The sequence below is a fragment of the Miniopterus natalensis genome, chromosome 2, assembly GCF_054644295.1.
Source record: "Miniopterus natalensis isolate mMinNat1 chromosome 2, mMinNat1.hap1, whole genome shotgun sequence".
Classification (NCBI taxonomy): domain Eukaryota; kingdom Metazoa; phylum Chordata; class Mammalia; order Chiroptera; family Miniopteridae; genus Miniopterus; species Miniopterus natalensis.
In genome coordinates, this window is record NC_142082.1 from 92,782,669 (window position 1) to 92,802,400 (window position 19,732).

Here is a 19,732-nt window from a genome sequence, read left to right on the forward strand (position 1 = left end):
CCAAGCAGCATTCAGGAACCAACTATGTTTGGGTATTTTCATTTTGTAACATGGTTTAGAGTAGTTAAATGACTTTATCTAGCATCATACTTGTAGGAAGGGACAAAATTGGTATTTTTATTTACTGAGATTTAAAAATTGGCAAGGCGGCAATAGAATGAGGCCTAAGGAACCTAGATCCCAGGTAAAGATGTATTTGATGATGGAGATCAGTGAGAAGGAAGGAGGACTGTAGGAATAAGGAGGAGGCAGTGAAAGTGTCCAGAGAGTGGTTTCCCTTTACCCCTTCACATTCCAAGACCACCATGTGGTCACTGGTTTCTTTCAATCTAACTCAAGTTTTAGACTAAGGGCTGGGCAGTTCTCATATTCTGTCTGCTTTTTAACCATTTACCGTTCCTTTTAGCATCACCAAATATTCAAGCAGTTCAGTGGTTGTAGAAACTTGTACCTTAGGAGACATAGGTTACCTCAGACCCTGTCTTTGGCTGGCCTGTTATAGTATGGCGGCTTCTTACTGCCTTGCAGTAATGTTTTCATGACTCTAAAATTGAAGTGACAACATGATAGAATGTTACAGAGATCTTGTCATTAAGTATATACTACCTTGAGCCCTGAAAAGGAAAAAACTAAGTTATAAACTTTTATTTATGTCATTATATTTGGCTTTATCCTCACCCTTTGTTTTGTTTTGTTTTCCTAGCTCATTGATGTGTTCTTGCTAGGAGTTAAATTGCCCAACATTTAATTAGCTTTGAATCGGCAATTCTATGACTGATTAAGCCATAATTCTCAAATGGTTTTCTAGCTCATTTTGCCTTGCTGAGCCCTCTCCACTATCTTTATTACCTTGACAGTTAACACCTCCTTGAAAACTCTCTTTCCTGTTTTCTGTTCATTGCCCTAATCTGAGTCCCAAATGCTTTCATTTACATTTCAGATTGCTTGGTATTCTGACTACAGACCAAAAGCTTCTACCATTACTGCAAGCAAAAACTTAGCTTCAAATGCTAAAATTTCCTTTAGTTTTTCTTGGCAGTGGGTTGCTTTGTGTTTTAATTTTGCCCTTTAGTGTTAGATACAGGTGACCATGGTATTATAGCAATTCTGAATATCTGTTATGGTACCAGCTGTACTGGAGAACCTTAATTGTGGCATGAGTTTTGTATTTCAGTTTAAAAAGCAGGAAAATGTTCAGGCCTTTAAAGCCTTACAGGCAGGCTTTATGATCTATATTGTCACTCAGGAGTCCAGTCTTATTGCCTTAAAAAGTCTTTCTAATTTTGACTCCTGGAGAAAATATCAGTGAAGGGTGACTATCACTGAACTCTAGGATTAGTGCTACTGTAGGTCAGGAAACTCTGGACATTGCCATCACTAGGGAGTGTTTTGTTATGGTCTGGTCTGAAGTGTGCTACTAAAGTTGGCAAGGTTTGCCAGTGAGTTTGATAACCTGCCCTTGGGAATGGGGAGCTCAGAAGGGGAGTCCTGGGCACTGCTTCAACCAGAGATTCTATTTATAATTCTTCAGAGCATTCTAAAGTGGTGTTTCTAATTAGCTTCTCATTAAAATCCCTTTGAACACCAACCTTCACCCCATTTGCAAATGACCCCTTTTAAAGAAAAAAGTTTAATACATAATACTTTTAAAAACTGTTCAGTTTTCTTTTTGTTTTTGTTCACTGTACTTGTTTTTAAAATATTAAAGTTAATAATTTTTTAATTTTATTAAATTTATCAACATGACATTGGTGAATAGAATTATGTAAGTTTCAAGTGTATAAAGTTTGAACTATTAAACTTCTAAATTTAAAGTACTACCTGTGTCCAGGAAGTGAGTCCTATCCTTTAGTGATGTTTTCATTAGCATTTGCTTTACCTTGGAGTGGAGTACTGTTGAAAATCAGCACAGAAATTTTAAAACAGACTCTTGTAACACAATATAATTGTTTTTTTTCAGATGTATATGATCAATTTCTATAAAATAATGTTGGGAATTCATCTAGTGGGAACTGGGGAATTATAACACATGATGAACGAGAAAGAGGCATGAGAAATGTGAGAAAAAGAGGTGCCCAACTAAGCAGAGGTGTTTTCAAGTGACAAGGCAATGCTGAGGTGGGAGAGAGTCTGGAAAAGGGACCAGAGAATGGGTGGAATCAAAAATAGAGGTAGGGCCCAGCCAGGCGTGGCTCAGCGGTTGAGCATTGACCTAGGATCCAGGCGATGCGGGTTCGATCCCCAGTCAGGGCACATGCCCACATTGCGGGCTCAATCGATGACTCTCTCATCATTGATGTTTCTATCTCTCTCTCCCCCTCTCCTTTCCTCTCTCTGAAGTCAATAAAGATATATTTTTAAAAAATAATAATAATAGAGGCAGGGATCAAAACACCAGAGGAAAGGGCCATGGTGGGCAAAGGTAGTCAAACCTGCCCAAGCAGGTTCTTGACCTTCTTTCTTACTCCTTCAACAGTAATGGGCATTCTGGGATCTTTAAGTTGTTGTTTTGTTCTTGTATCAACCTTCAAGTATATAATACAAGGTTACTAGTCACCATGCTATATATTACATCTCCATGACTTAGTGAGTTTGGGGTTTTTTGGTTTGGTTTTGCTTGTTTTGTTTGTTTTTAAGATTCCTCACTTAAGTGAAATCATACGGCATTTGTCTTTTTCTGACTTATTTCACTAAGCATAATATCCTCAGGGTGAAACTGGAAAAATGGGTCTGGACTGCCTGTCACTGCTTCAGCCAATTAAACAGAGACAAGTTTGGGTCATGTATGAGTGGTTATTCCAATAATGCCGGCAGTATGGGAGAGCAGGAGGGTCACCCACATAAAATCTGCTCTAACACCCCCCACCCCCCATAAGCCAGCTGCTTATATTGGTTAGAAGGACAAAAATTACACAGGCAAGTGGGCAAGAGGAATAAGAATGGACAGGTTATAGGAAATGCAGGGCTAAGGATTTGCAAAAGGGTCAGGGACCTTTGTTTCCCCTTTGTTTCTGCCACAAGGTGGTTCATCTTTCCATAATGATGGGCAGTTAAGGAGAATGGATCACATTCCAAATGTCCCTGGGTCTACAGCTCTCAGCCAAGTTAGAATGTGCTTTCTCTAATCAGAACAGAACAATCACGGTTAACAGAGCATGATTAATATTTCTGCCCCTAACAAGGGTCCATCCATGTTGTCACAAATGGCAGTATTTCCTTTTTTATGCTGAATAATGTATATATGTACTACATTTTCTTTCACTGATCCATTGATAAACACTTAGGTTACTTCCATGTCTTGGCTATTGTAAGTAATGCTGCAGTGAACATGGGGGTGCAGGTGTCTTTTCTATGAGAGAGTTCGTTTAGTTTAGATCACCAGAAGTGGAATTGTTGGATCATATGGTAGTTCTATATATATATATTTAATATATCTTTATTGATTTCAGAGAGAGGAAAGGAGAGGGGGAGAGAGAGAGAGAAACATCAATGATGAGAGAGTCATTGATCAGCTGCCTCCTGCACTCCCCTGACTGGGGATCGAGCCTGCAACCCGGGCATGTGCCCTGACTGGGAATCGAACCCCGATCGCCTGGATCCTAGGTCAGCGCTCAACTGCTGAGCCACACCCGGCCGGGCGGTAGTTCTATTTTTAATTTTTTCAGGAGCCTCCATACTGTTTTCCATAGTGGCTGCACCAATTTATATTGCCACCAACAGTACAAAAGGGTTCCCTTTTCTCCACATCGTCTCCAGCTTGTACAACTTGTCTTTTTTATAATAGCCATTCTGTCTGATGTGAGGTACTATTTCATTGTGGTTTTGTTTGGAGGAGTTTTATTCTATGTTAGTTTCAGGTGTACAGTATAGTGGTTAGACATTTACCTAACTTACAAAGTGATCACTTATTGTTTGATGATTGCCATTGTGACAGATGTGAGGTGATATCTCATTGTGGTGTTGCTTTGCGTTTCCCTAATGATTAGTGATGTTGAATATTTTTACCTATACCTGTTGATTATCTGTATGTCTTTGGAAATGTCTGTTCAGATCCTCTGCCCATTTTTTAGTTGATTTTTTTCCTATTGAGTTGTATAAATTTGTTTTTTTTAAGATGCTATAAATTTAAGTTTACTCAATTATTACATCTTATGTGTTTAGCATAAATATTAATGTATTTAAAAATAACTAAGTAGACAAAAATTGTATGATTCTGTCTTTGTGAAATATCCAGAATAAGTAAATCCATAGAGGCAGAGCATATTGGTGGCCAGGGGCTGGGGTAGTACAGAATAGAGAGTGACTGCTTAATGGATATAGGGATTTCCTTTGGAGGGCTAAAAATGTTTTGCAACTCAATGTAGGTGGTTGCTGCATAACAGATATTGTGAATGTACTAAATGCCACTAAATTGTACACTTTTAAATAATTTATTTTATGTGGATTTCACTTTTGTAAAAAAAAAGAAAAAAATAATTTGTACATATTTGTGTAAATGATGTAGAGCCTCTGACTTAGCAGTAATCATTTATATCTATAATTTTCCTAAGTTTTAAAATTTCTGCTTCATTGTTACTAAAATATCTTAAACTGTTTATAGTCAATTTTTAATACCTTACCTTAAAAATCTGTAAATTCTGCCCAGCCTGTATGGCTCAGTGGATTGAATGTCACATGCACCAAGAGGTCAGTGGTTCCCAGTCAGGGCACATGACCAGGTTTCGGGCTCAATCCCCAGTAGGGTGCATGCAGGAGCATCCAATCGGTGTTTCTGTCTCTCCATCTCCCCTCCTCTCTCTCTCAAATCAATAAAAACATAAAACAACAAAAAATTAAATAGATAATTAACCTCTTTAAAAATCTACAAATTCTAACCTTTTTGTACTTTAACAGGGTTAAAGTAAGGGTTAAAAGTTACAGACTTTTAACAGGGTTCACATACTGGAGGAAGTAAGAAAGTTAATAAAAATTAGATCATTTTAGAACATGTAATACTAGTTGGTTTTCCCAATATATTTGGGAAGTTCTGCATCCAAAATAATTTCCATGATCTTACAGAAAACTTCGGAGACCACATGTAGAAAACTACAAGAAGACATAGTAATCTCACAATTCAGGAATCATCACTATTTTTATGTGTTTACTTCAGGCCCTTTATGCATTTATTACAAAACTGGGATCGTATCAAATGTTAATCTGTGAGAAATGTGTTTCATTAAATAGTCCTCAGAAATATTTGTTTTGTTTTGTTTTTTGTTTTGCTTTTTGTTACTCCTCACCCAAGGATATTTTTTCCATTGATTTTTAGAGAGAGTGGAAGGGTGGATTGGAAGGGAGGGAAGGAAGGAAACAGAGAGAGAAACATTGTGCTCCTCCTTTTGATCATTCATGTGGTTTATCTTTTATGAGTTTTGTATTTGTGTTCTATTTGTTTTGGGGGTGGCTACTATTTGTAAGGCAATAAAAGATTCATATAGATATTTTAGAGATTTATTTAATTAACTATTTTTTCCCTTTTTTCCCTTCCATTGACTTAACTCTTGGAATGTCTCCATGTTTTCCAAGTGACTCTGGTGATTTAATATTTCTATTCATGAGTCATTGGCTTGCAGTTCTTTCATCCTTATTAAAATTCTGATCCTAATTAATATCCTCTTGTACTGATTGAAGGAAGACTATTTCATGTGTTCAATGGCTGTCCTTTTTGTCGTAGAGGGGCAGATTACACACACATTGTCATCATTATATGTAAATATGTGCCCCTTTTTTCTCTTTCTGTGTGTCTGACATAAAGAAATCACTACAGTTTTCTTTGAATGGAATAATTCCTTTGACAAGACTTAGTTTTCCTCTGTCTCCTTTTCTCCCATTCTATGAATTGATATATTAAAGGTAGTATCTGCTTAGCGTCATTATACTACTAAAAGGAGCAAAAGCAATTTGGTTTGCTTTGGTTTGTTAACTATAGTTCCATCATAACTTCTCATCTGAGGAAAGATGTTGCTTAAAGTTGGAATAAGTAAGGATGTAGAGAGAGGGGTTGAAGCTAAAGGTACTCATGCATTGCAGTGAAGGTACTTAACTGACATTTAGGAACCCGTAACTAGAGAAATATTCTTTATATCTTAATAATAGGAGCATCCCCATTTCAGAAACAGAAGCTAACATGTTTAAATGCCTACTCTGGTTATAGGATAAAGATTTTAGGGAACTTTAATTCTGTTTAGGCTGTTGAGGATTCTTATGAGTACAGTGTTATGTGTGCAGTAATAATGGTTAATTTTTTTTGTTTAACTTTTATCTCTCCTCTCTTATTCATTTCAGATTTTACCTTTGGATAGCAAGCACCTTTTAAGTCGGGCTTACAGAATTTAAATGATAAAAATGACTTTGTAAAAGTCCCTCTAGCTATGACAGCTTCCAAAATCTGAATCAAATGAGAATCAAAACTGGTTTTAAGGACTATAAAGAAAGTAATTTAAAATTTTAATCAGACCAGTTTTGGTGTTTAATGACGACATATGTAAAGGGTGATTTACATTCACTTTTTTACCTCCCCACATTAAGATCACTTGAGCAGTTTCCCTAGTATGAAACTTAAAAATGTATCTGGCATAAAAGACTGTTAGGTCTGCCCAGCTCAGCGGTTGAGCGTCGACCTAGGATCCAGGAGATCGGAGTTCGATTCCCAGTCAGGGCACATGCTGGGGGGCTTGCGGGCTGCAGCTGATTAATGACTCTCATCATTGATGTTTCTCTCTCTCTCTCTTTCCCTCTCCCTTCCTCTCTCTGAAATCAATGAAGATATATTTTAAAAAAAAAAAAAAAGACTGTTAGGTCTGCTTCCTGTTGAAAAGATTCTTTAAGAAAAACTTCACATTCCTGATTCAGTTGAAACTTACATACATTCTCTCTTGCAGGCAATAGTTATTATCTTTTCGATAACAATTTATGAAAAAATAAAAAGTTCTGCCTTTCACATCAGCACAAAAGACAAAAGCAGAAATTGAAAATAAACAATTTTAGTCCTAGCTTCAGTGTTCTGGGCTACAGAATGGCTCAGATTATTTATTTTTGAAAATATAAAGAGTAAAACTTTAATAAAAATTATGATGAATGTTCTGTTTTGTGTGTTTGTGTTTGTTTACATTTTATTAGATGCCTTAGGCAAATTTCCAGTGTATGATGGCAAATGGTGGCCGTTCTTACCATCCCCCCAGTTTTATTCATTGTTTTATTAGTAAAGGAAAGTATAAAAGTTAAGGGTTTCAAAGTGATGCTCATTGTTGAAATTGTGAGTCTGTGTTCTGTCTAGCTACTGACTGATTTTTTTACTTAGATGAGAGTGCTTTTTTTAGATTTCACTTTTATCAAGTATTAAAGCTATAAGAATGGTCTCTGAACTGCCTCAATTTGTTCATATATGTATTCTTTAGGTGATAAAATGAATTTGTAATTATGCTATAAGTTCCCTAGCTATCTAATATTACTTGTTGAATAGATTGAATTCAATAAAAATGGAATCTTGCCCGGCCGGGGTGGCTCAGCAGTTGAGCGTTGACCTAGGATCCAGGCGATCGGGGTTCAATTCCCGGTCAGGGCACATGCCCGGGTTGCAGGCTCAATCAATGACTCTCTCAACATTGATGTTTCTATCTCTGTCTCTCCCTCTCCCTTCCTCTTTCTGAAATCAATAAAGATATATTTTTAAAAATAAAATAAAATAAAAATTGAATCTTAACTCAGTGAAGAACTGATCTTACATTGTATATTGACTCTACATTTACTGGCTCCTCATAGGAGACTCCAGTGCTTACCAGAATAGAAAAACAGAAGCGCAAAGAGGAGGAAGAAGAACGTCAACTTCTTCTAGCAGTGCAGAAGAAGGAGCAAGAGCAGATGCTAAAGGAAGAGAAGAAACGGGAGTTGGAGGAAAAGGTCAAGGCAGTAGAAGGTATGTGGGCTTTCTGTGTAGTCTGGACAGGTACATGTGGTGTGGGAATAGCACTTCTATAGCGAAATCCGCATCAAACTGTGTTCTGTCATTTATCTAAGCTGTTTCTGGCAATTTCTAACTTGTAAATTGTATTCTGTCTTGTTTTACTCATCTGGATTCAGTCTCATTGCCATTGCATTCCTGCTATTCCTGATATTTTTCATTCTGTGTCTTCCTTTCATACTCTTGCTTATTCTCATTTCTGCTATGTCCCTTATATAGAAGGAAAAAAATAAGAATTGATGACAACTAATTTCACAGAATTTTAAACACAAATGTGCTTAAGAAAAGTCTTAGAGATTTTTTTCAGCTCTGTGACACTGTACAAATCTGGAATATTATGAGGGCAAATTGTTTCCTCAATCTTAGGTCCTGGTCTTAGTCTTAGTATCATGAAATTTTCTTTTATTTGTGATTATAACAACTGTCTCTAGATGTTTTATGTAGCAGTTACATCTATACGCTGAACCTGACATGTCGTGTGATAACAGATCATTTGGCTTGGTTGAATACTGGCCAATATTTATTTTCTTTTAAATAAATGTACTGACCCCAGCCGGGCGTGGCTTAGCAGTTGAGCATCGACCTAGGATACAGGAGATTGAGGTTCGATTTCCGGTCAGGGCACATGCCTGGGTTATGGGCTTGATCCCCAGTCAGCGTGCAGGAGGCAGCTGATCAATGACTCATCATTGATGTTTCTATCTCTCCCTCTCTCTTCTTCTCTCTAAAATCAATAAAGATATATTAAAAAATAAATAATGTACTGAGCGCTGGGTGATTTAGCTTAGTGGATAGAGTGTTGGCCTTTGGACTAAAGGGTCTGGGATTCGATTCTGGCCAAGGACATGTACCTAGGTTGCAGGCTAATCGATTCCCCAGCCCCGGTCAGCGTGCGTGCAGGAAGCAACCAATCGATGTGTCTCCTTCACATCTATGTTTCTCTCTCTTTCTCTGTCTCCCTTCCACTCTCTCTGAAAAAGCAATGGAAAAAATATCCTCGGGTGACGATATAAATAAATGTATTGAACTTTTACTATTGAATTTTTTACTAAAATGGCGTAATGTGTATATGATTTTATATGGTGTTTCATTGCAAAATTTAAGTTACTTTTGGCTATAAAATTTATTATTTATTTTTTAATATATCTTAACTGATTTCAGAGAGAGAAAGAAACATTAATGATTAGAGAGTTGTCATTGATCAACTGCCTCCTGCACGCCCCCAACTGGGGATCGAGCCCCTCAACCCGGGCATGTGCCCTGACTGGGAATTGAACCTCGATCTCCTGGATTCTAGATCAGTGCTCAGCCACTGAGCCACTCTTGGCTGGGCTTGGCTATAAAATTTAAAGGAGCATTTTTACTCCCATTCCTTTTTTTTTTTTTAATTTGAGTTTATTTGAGCCAAACTTATGCCATGTCAAGAAGCAAGATCTTAAGTGCTCTGAAGATTGACAGTTTTGCAGTTCCTTTTATACATTTGGAATTTAATTAAATTTATTGGCGTGACAGTGGTTAATATGAACATATAGGTTTCAGGTGTAGGTTTCTATGTTACAAGAGCTGTATAGTGCTCTGTATGCCCACCACCCAAAGTCCTATCTTCTCCTGTCACCATTTATTAAGACCCCCTTCACTCCATACCCCCTTTCCTCTGGCAACCACCACACTGCTGCTTGTGTCCACGAGTTTCAGTTTTATGTCTCACATATGAGTGAAATCTTACGGTTCTTAGCTTTTTCTGACTGACTTATTTCACCTAGCATAATATTCTCAAGGTTCATCCATGTCATTGCAAAAGGCAGTATTTCATCCTTTCTTATGGCTGAGTAGTATTTCATTGTGTGCATGTACCATATCTCCTTTATCCAGGCCTCTATTGCAGGACACTTTGATTGTTTCCATGTCTTGGCCACCGTGAATAATGCTGCAGTGAACATAGGGGTGCATATATCTTTGCAAATGCATGTTTTTGAGTTTTCAGGTATATACTCAGGAGAAGGATGGCTGGGTTGTATGGTAGCTCTATTCTTAATTTTTTTGAGGAATCACCAGACTGCTTTCCATAGTGACTGAACCAGTCTACATTTCCACCAGAGGTGAATGAGGGTTCCCTTTTCTCCACAACCTCTCTCTAATGGCAACAACCAAGGCCAGGGAGGTTCGCACTAGATCTGGACATTCCGAAGGAAAACTGTGGGGTAGAAGGATGAGACATGACTTTATTCAGCTGATGGCCATACACGGGGGGCAAAACCATCTCTTCTCCCAGTGGCTGCCAGCTGGGGGTACACGGCGACAAAGCCCAGAAAGTCCTGGGTCAGTCTTAAAGGAGCCAGAACAATAGTGGCTCTCAGTCAGCCAAGGATGGGTCAGACATTAGTCAGCTAATGTGATGTCTCTTATGACTATGCTATACCATGTTTATGTAACTGGGGCTTCTGCCAAGAGAAGGTGACGAGAAAGCCTAAATGTTTTCACTTTCCCCACACTCTCCAAAACGTGTTATTGCTTGTCTTGTTGATAATAGCCACTCAAGCAGGTGTGAGGTGGTATCTCATTGTAGTTCTGATTTTCATTTCCCAAATTGCTAGTGAGGTTGAACATCTTTTCATATATCTATTGGCTGTTTGTATGTCTTCTTGGGAGAGGTGTCTATTCAGGTCCTCTGCCCACTTTTTGATTGGGTTGTTTGTTTGGTGTTGAGTTTTATGAGTTCTTTATATATTTTGAAAGTTAAACCTTTGTTGGAGCTACTGTTTGCAAATATCAGCTCCCGTCTGATTGGCTGCCTCTTTGTTTTGTTTGTTTGTTTTGTTTTTAATCCTCACCCGGGGATATTTTTGCCTTTGCTTTTCAGAGGGAGTGGAAGGGGGGGGGGAGAGAAACAGAAACGTCAGTGTGAGAGAGACACATCGATTGGTTGTCTCCCGCATGCCCCCCGACCAGGGCCAAGGATTGCGCCTACAACCAAGGTATCTGCCCTTGGCCAGAATCAAATCTGGGACTCTTCAATCTGTGGGCTGACGCTCTAATCGCTAAGACAAACTAGCAAGGGCTGCCACTTAGTTTTGTTGTCAGAAGCTTTTGCTGTGCAGAAGCTTTTTAGTTTGATATAGTCCCGTTCACTTATTTTTGCCTTTACTTCCCTTGCCTTTGGCGTCAAGTTCATAAAGTGTTCTTTACAACCAAGATCCATAAGTTGGGTACCTGTGTTTTCTTTTATGTAGCTTATGTTTCAGGTCTCACATTTAGGTCTTTGATCCATTTTGAGTTAATTTTTGTACATGGGGACAAACTAATCCAGTTTCATTCTTTTGCATGTGGTTTTCTAGTTTTCCCAGCACCATTTATTGAAGAGACTGTCTTTGCTCCATTGTGTGTTTCTGGTTCCTTTGTCAAAAATTATCTGCCTTTGTACATGTGGTTTTATTTCTGGGCTCTATTCTTTCCCACTGATCTGTGTGTCTGTTTCTATGCCAATGCCATGCTGTTTTGATTATCGTAGCTCTGTAGTATAACTTGAAGTCAGGTAGCATGATACCTCCAGCTTCATACTTTTTTCTCAGGATTGCTTTGGCTATTCAGGGTCTGTTGTGGTTCCATACAAATCTGATGATTTCTCATTCTATTTCTTTAAAAAATGACATTGGTATTTTGATGGGGATTGCATTAAATCTGTATATTGCTTTGGGTAATATGGCCATTTTAACTATGTTGATTCTTCCAATCCATGAACACAGGATATTTTTCCATTTTGTTGTGTCTTTTTTAATTTCTTTTAACGATGCTTTGTGATTTTCAGTATGTAGATCTTTCATGGTCTTTGTTAAGTTTATTCCTAGGTATTTTGTTCTTTTGATTGCAGTTGCAAAGGGAAATGTTTTATGGGGTTGTGTGTTTTCTTCATATCTTTTTCTGAAATTTTGTTGTTAGTATACAGGAAGGCATTAGATTTTTGTACATTGATTTGTATCCTGCAACTTTACTGTATTTGTTTATTGTTTCTAATAGTTTTTTGGTGGAGTCTTTAGGGTTGTCTATATATAGAATCATGTCATCCACAAAAAGTGACAGTTTTACCTCTTCCTTTCCTATTTGGATGCCTTTTCTTTCTCTTGCGTTATTGCTCTGGCCAGGACTTCCAGAACTGTGTTGAATAAGAGTGGTGAGAGTGGATATCCTTGTCTTGTTCCTGATCTTAGAGGAAAAGCTTTTTTTTTTCACCATTGAGTATGATATTAGCTGAGGGTTTATCATATATCACCTTTATTATTTTAAGATACATTCCTTCTATTCCTATTTTATTGAGAGTTTTAATCATAAATTGATGTTGTATCTTATCAAATGTTTTTTCTGCGTGATTCATAAGATCATATGATCTTTATCTTTTCTTTGTTAATGTGGTATATTACAGTGATTGATTTATGTATGTTGAACCACCCTTGTGCTCCTGCAATGAACCCCACTTGATCGTGATGTATTGTTTTTTTTCATGTACTGCTGGATTCTATTTGCTAGTATTTTGTTTAGAATTTTTACATCTGTATTCATCAGAGATACTGGTCTGTGGTTTTCTTTTGTGTGTGTTATCTTTGCAAGGTTTTTGTATTAGGGTTATATTGGCCTCACAAAATATGTTAGGAAGTTTTGCCTCTTCAATTTTTTGGAAGAGTTTGAGAACAATAGCTATCAAATCTTCTTTGAACATTTGGTAGAATTCACTGGTAAAGCCATCTGGTCCTGGACTTTTATTTTTTGAGAGGTTTTTGGTGGTGGTTTCCATTTCCTCGCTGCTGATTAGTCTATTTAGATTTTCCAATTCTTTATGATTCAGTCTAGGAAGGTTTTATATTTCTAGGAACTTACGCACTTCTTCTAGGTTTTTTAATTTGATGTCGTATAGTATTTCATAATATTCGAGTATGATCCTTTGTGTATCTGTGATGTCTGTGGTGACTTCTCTCCCATTTCTGATTTTGTCTGTGTGGGTCTTTTCCCTTTTTTCCTTAGTGAGTCTAGCCAGGAGTTTGTCAATTTTATTAATCTTTTCAAAGAACCAGCTTTTTGTTCAATTAATTTTTTGTATAGTCTTTTTGTTCTCTTATTTCATTCAGTTCTGCTCTAATTTTTATAATTCCCTTTCTTCTGCTGACTTTGGGTTGCTTTGGGGTTTTTTTCTAGTTCTCTAAGATGTGATGTTAGGTTGTCTATTTGGGATTTCTCTTGTTTCTTGAGATAGGCCTGTAATGATAAGCTTTGATATGTTGTATTGTCATTCTCATTTGTCTCTATTTATCTTTTGATCTCATCTTTTATTTCTTCTTTGACCCAGTCATTTTTCAGTTGTATGTTGTTTAATCTCCATGTATTTGTGGGTTTCTTGACTTCCTTTTTGCAATTGATTTCTAAGTTCAAGGCATCATGGTCAGAGAATATGCTTGTTACAATTTCAGTCTTCTTAAATTGGATAATGCTAGTTCTGTGACCCAACATATGGTCTATCCTTGAGAGTGTCCCATGTGCCCTGGACAAGTATGTATAATCTGATGTTCTGGGACGAAAGGCTCTGTAAATGTCAGTTATGTCCATTTGCTGTAGCATTGCACTTAAGGTCAATATTTCTTTATTGATTTTCTGTTTGATTGATCTATCTGGAACTGTCAGTGGAGTGTTAAGGTCCCCAACTATAATTGTGTCTTGTTCTGTTTCTCCTTTCAGTCCTGTGAGTAGTTGCTTTTTATATATTTCGGTGCTCCCTGGTTGGCTGCATTATATAAGAAGTGTTATGTTTTCTTGAGGTAGTGTTCCCTTTATCATTATAAGTATCCATCTTTGTCTCTTGTTATCTTTGTTGTCTTGAAATCAATTTGGTCAGATATAAGTATGGCTGCACCTGCTTTTCGGTGGATGTTATTTGCTGGGAGAATCATTTTCCACCCTTTTACTTTAAATCTACCTTTGTTTTTGCAGCTTAGTTCTGTTTCTTGTAGGCAGTTTATGGTCAGGTTTTGTGTGTTTTTTATCCACTCTGCTACTCTGTGCCTCTTTATTGGTGAATTCAGACCATTTACATTTAGGGTAATTATTGATGTATGAGAATTTCCTATAGCCATTTTCTTTTGTTTCTGGTAGCTCAGTGCCTCCATTGGTTCTTTTCCTTTGTACTTTTGTCTCTTGTTTTTGTTTGGTGGTGTTTCATACTTATTTCGTCTCTGTCCTGTTTTTTTAAGCTGTGTGTCCTGGTTTAGGAATTTTTGTGTGTGGTTACCATTATGTTTATAAAAAGTAAAATTGCATATGTACAATAGTTTTTTTCTTCCAAGTGCATCTGATGTTCATCCTCCTTTTCCAGTTCACACCTTTACCACCTTCCCCTTTATGTTTTTGTTGTCATAAATTATCCGTGTTTATGCTCTAAGTTTTTTGATGATCTTCCTCGTAGTTTTGTGACTTTCTGTTCTTTGTTTCAGGTAGAATAACTTCCTTGAGTATTTCCTGCAATGGAGGTTTTCTAGTGATAAAATTTCAAAGCTTCTGTATGTCTGGGAACATCTTTATTTCTCCTTCATATTTAAAGGAAAATTTTTATCGATTTATTATTCAGACCTTTAGATATTTGGTTCAAATCTCTTCTTTTTTTTAATTAATTTATATTTATTTTTGAAAGTATTACACATGTTCCCTTTTTCCCCCATTAGTCCCCTCCACCCTGCACCGCTTGCCCCAGGCCTTGACCACACTATTGTCTGTGTCCATGGGTTATGCATATAAGTTCTTAGGTTAATCTCTTCCCCACCCACCCCTGCCTTATCTCTGAGATTTGTCAGTCTGTTCCGTGTTTCTGTCTCTGGATCTATTTTGTTAATCAGTTTATTTTATTTTGTTCGTTAGATTTCACAAATGAGTGATATCATGTGATACTTGTCTTTTTCTGGCTGGCTAATTTCGATTAGCTTAATACTCTCCAGGTCCCACCATGCTGTCTCCAAGGGTAAGGGATCCTTCATTTTTACAGCTGCATAGTATTCCATGGTGTGAATGTCCAAGAAGATGCTTGATATGATTTCAGTCTTCTTGAACTTGTAGAGACTTGTTTTGTGTCCTAACATGTGGTCTATCTTTGAGAATTTCCCATGTGCACTTGAGGAGAATATATATTGTACAGCTTTGGGGTGAAATGTTCTGTGAATGTCAATTAAATCAATCTGATCTCTAGTGTGTCATTTAGAATCACTGTTTCCTTGTTGATATTTTGTCTGGAAGATCTATCCAGTAAAGGCAGTAGGATGTTAAAGTCCTCTACTATGACTGTCGATATCTCCTTTAAAGTCCTCCAGAAGTTGTTTTCCTTTTCTTCAGCCTGTGTGAGCCTTTTGTTCTGAGGTGGGACTCTTGTAGACAGCATATATTTGGGTCTTGTTTCTTATTCAGCTACCCTGTGCCTTTTTATTGGAGCATTTAATCCATTTACATTTAAACTTATTATTGGTAGGTACTTATCTATTGCCATTTTATTTCTTTTTGGCTACGTTTCTCGTCCTCTATTTTAACTTCTTGTTACAGCAGTCCCTTTAACATTTCTTGCAATGCTGGTTTGGTCTTGATAAACTCCTTTAGCCTTTTTTTTGTCTGGGATGCTCTTTCTTTCCCCATCTATTTTGAATGATAGCCTTGCTGGATAGAGTAGTCTTGGTTTCACATGTTTGTTTTGCATTACCTTGAATACTTCATGCCATTCCCTTCTGGCCTGTAGAGTTTCTGATGCGGAATCAGCTAAATCCTTACGGGAGCTTCTTTGTAGGTAACAAATTGCTTTTCTCCTGCTGCCTTCAAGATTCTCTCTTTGTCTTGAAATTTTGGCATTTTAATTATGATTTGTCTTGGCATAGCCCTCTTTGGCTTCTTCTTGCGTGGGACTCTCTGTGCCTCCTGAACTTGTGTGACTTTTTCCTTGACCAGGTTAGGGAAGTTTTCTGCCATTATTTCTTCAAACAGGTTCTCTAACCCTTGCATACTTTCTAGATCTTCTGGAACTCCTATGATATGAATATTGTTATGTTTCATGCTGTCCCACAGCTCCCTTAAACTGTCCTCCTGTTTTTTAATTGTTTTTTATTTTTTGGTTTTCTGATTGAGTTATTTTTTTCCCTACCCTGTCTTCTGATTCACTGATTCAATCCTTGGCTTCCTCTAATCTGCAGTTTATTTATTCCAGTGTGTTTTTTTATTTCTACTATGTCATTCTTAATTTCCTTCATAGTTTCCATTTCTTTTCTCATGTTGTTGAGCATCCTTACAGTCAGTATTCTAAACTCTATATCTGATAGATTACTTATCTCCATTTCATTTGGCTCTTCTTCTGGAGAATTCTTTTGTTCTTTCATTTGGGGCTTGTTTTGTCTCCCTATTTAGGCCGCTTTTTTTTTTTATATGTTTCTGTGGATTAGGTAGATGTGCTAGGACTCTCCATCATTTTAGAGGTTCTCTCGTGCAGGCTAATGTCAGACACAGTTTGTAAGTGGCCTTGAGTACCCTGTTTGAAGTTTTCCACACTCTACAGCTTGTGGTCCTCTCGGCCAGGGCTGAGTGTATTAGGACCAGGATCACGATGGGCACCAAGGTTTGCTTTTCCAAGCCCTGGGTTCAGAAGCAAATCAGGCAAGGACTCAAAGCACCCAGAGGCTGTTATTGAGTTTCTTACAGCCTCATGCTGTAGAATCTCCACAGGGGGCGATGAGAGCTTTTCCAACAGGGTAGGGCATTGCTTCCCCCCCAGGCAAAAGCTGCTTGGAAGGTAAATGTCTGCCTAAGAAAGATGTCCTCTGCAGTATGGGGCAGTGACTTACCACAGGGATCCTTATTGCTGCCCTCTGCCCTTTATTCCCCTGCCAGCACACCTGGATTCTCCTCACAGAGCTCTAGTTGAGCCTGCCCTCCCTCAGCTTGAGTCCAAGGTGAGTGACTGCACTCAAAACTTTGTGTGTTGCCCCTTTAATAGGGTGCCTGCATTTCCAGCCATCTGTCCCTGGCAAACAGAAACCCTGCTGCTTTTCACAGCCAGGTGTTATGTGGGCACCTTTCTCAGTTCTCTTGCTCTGGGTTGGGGAGCCCAGCTTGGGTTTTAGACCCCAGAGTTCTCCTGGGAACCCACCCACAGCTGAGATATCCCTCCAGACCTTCAGCTGCTGCCTATGGCCAGCCCTCTCATGCCTCCGCACTTCCAGTCACTATGTGGTGTCCACTTTTCATGCTTGGTTATCAGGGTGCTCTCCAGCTAGTCTTCAGTTACAGTTGATTATTCAGGATGATTTTTCTATATTTTAGTTGTAATTCCAGTTTGGTCCCAATCCGCCACTCTTGTAATCCAGTTCCACTCTCTTCTTGTTTGTTGAGTTTTGCCGAATATAATTCTGATGGATTCTTTTGTAGGTCACATCTCTCTTTTCCCTGGCTCTGAGAATTTTTTGTGATTAATTTTTGATAGTTTTAATAGAATGTGCCCTGGAGAGGGCTTCTTTGGATTGAGGTAACTAGATGTTCTGTTTGCTTCTTGGATTCGAGGAACTAGTTCTTTCCATAGGTTTAGGAAGTTCTCATCCACTATTTGTTGGAATAGACTCTCTGTTCCTTTGTCCCTCTCATCGTCTTCCATTTGCCTGTTATCCTAATATTGCTTTTTCTGATGGAGTCAGATAGCTCTCGTCGAGCTCTTTCATTTTTCTTTATGCTCAGGTCTCTCTCTTCTTCCCTCTGCGACACTTCTAGATTCTTATCTTTGATATCACTAATTCTTTCCTCCATCTCATTGGCTCTGTTTTCTTTGCTCAGTAGCTCATTCCTAATCTCCTTAATAGCATGCTTCATTTCCAGGATTTCTGATTGCTTCCTTTTTAAAGTTTCAATCTCTTTGGTAAAGTATTCGTTTTGTTCATTGATTTGTTTTCTGAGTGCACTTAATTGCCTGTCTGTAGTTTTTCGCATCTTGAGTATTTTCAGAACTGCAATCTTGAAATCTCTGTCATTTGTATCGCATTTCCATGTGTTCCAGCTTGCTTTCTAGGGATTTCTTTCATTTTCTTTTTGATCATCCTCGTTACCGTGGTTATTCATGGTATTTTCTACTCTCCTTTGTCTACGCATAAATATCCCTTCTATAGCAACATTCTCTGAAGAGGCCTTTCAACTATTTTCCAGTAGATGGCTGTGAATTGCAAGATTTTTTTACCTCTGTGATCTCCCAGATTTGATTTCCATGGTTTTCATAAGAGTGCTTGCCGGTGGGGTTTGTTTGCCTTCACCATAATGGCAGCCCCGGTCCTCTTTGGGGCCCAGCCCCAAGCACCAAACCTGGGTATCAGTGAGAGAAAAACAGCAGTTCCACTGCAATAGCTCTTGTTTTACAGATAAGATGTTCTTCGACCCAACACTGAGGGCAGTGGGAGGCAAGTTTAGGGAGTCCAAGGGGCAGCAGTGTCTCTCTCACATTGATGTTTCTCTCTCTTGCCCCCCTTCACTCCTTCCACTCTCTCTAAAAATCAATCAAAAAAATATCCTTGAGTGAGAATTAACCAAAAAAATAAGGAAATTCTGCTGCATGCTACAACATGGATGAATCTTGAAGACATTATACTATGTGAAATAAGCCAAGGTGAGAGGAAGTAGGGAGTTATTGTTTAATGGGTACAGAGTTACCATTTGAATGATGAAAAAGTCCTGGAAGTAGATAATGGTAACAGTTGCACAGTATTGTAAATGTATGTAATGGTACTGAATTGTACACTTAAAATGGTTTAAAAGATATATTTTATGTGTTTTTAGTAAAAAAAAATTTTTAAAGCAAAAGGGAAAGGCCAATAAATGTACTGCTATTACCAGTATTTCCTTTGTATACAAAGGATGCTACAAAACTGGATTATATCGTAAATATTCATGCTAAGTCAGTATGGAAATGAAACTTTATTGAAACTTTGTTTTCTCAATACAGTTGATAGGTAATCTAAAAATTATTCTTGCCCCAAATATATGATTATTCTATGTATATATCAGTTCCTGATAAATTTCCTTTGTTATGATTTCAGATGTGCTCTTAAAAGGAGGGTTTACACAATATTAGAGATCTTAACTAAGGAAGGAAATTCATCAGGAACTTTTTAGGGGAACTAAAAAGAGCAGTAAGTTAGTCGGTATTCTGTTAGGTCAAATTTGGGTTGTGGAGTGGTCAGTCTAGAGAATTTTTCTCCCCAGGGATAATAACCATATCTAAATCCCTGCAAAAGATGAATAGAAAATTAGATTTCGAAAGCACATAAGGAAGCACCACTCTGAACAATAGTTGGTACACACAGTAAACAAAAAAGAAATATATTTAACATTATCAGATATAAAAAGGAGTTGTAAACATAAGGGGAAAATAACCTTGATGAAAATACAGACAGATTCAAAGGAAACAAATATAACTCTTAGAAATGTAAAGTATGATTATTGGAATAATAACTTAATGACCAGGTTAAACAGTTTAGGTACACATCAAAAAGAATCAGCAAACTGGAATGTCTATTTGGGGGATTAGATGAAGTTCTGCACTGAGACAAAGAAGATAGATGAGATGAAAGTAGTTACCTTTGGTTAATCATTCTATGTTCAGTCATGAAAATTACATATGGGTCTTTGGTTAAATAGTTACAGAAATAAAAATGTTAAAAGGGACTTCTGAGTTAGCACCCCTAAAGC

At 37.7% G+C, this 19,732-nt stretch overlaps 1 protein-coding gene across 3 annotated transcripts in view; it reads left to right on the top strand.

The window, feature by feature from the left end:
* The window catches only part of CECR2 (CECR2 histone acetyl-lysine reader), a 162,684-nt gene that overhangs the window by 123,607 nt on the left and 19,345 nt on the right, over positions 1-19,732 (top strand). For all 3 annotated transcript variants that reach the window (XM_016213786.2, XM_016213787.2, XM_087814394.1), the window contains one exon: positions 7,801-7,954. In XM_016213786.2, coding sequence (XP_016069272.1) covers positions 7,801-7,954 — 154 coding nt within the window. The remainder of the gene's footprint in view (positions 1-7,800; positions 7,955-19,732) is intronic.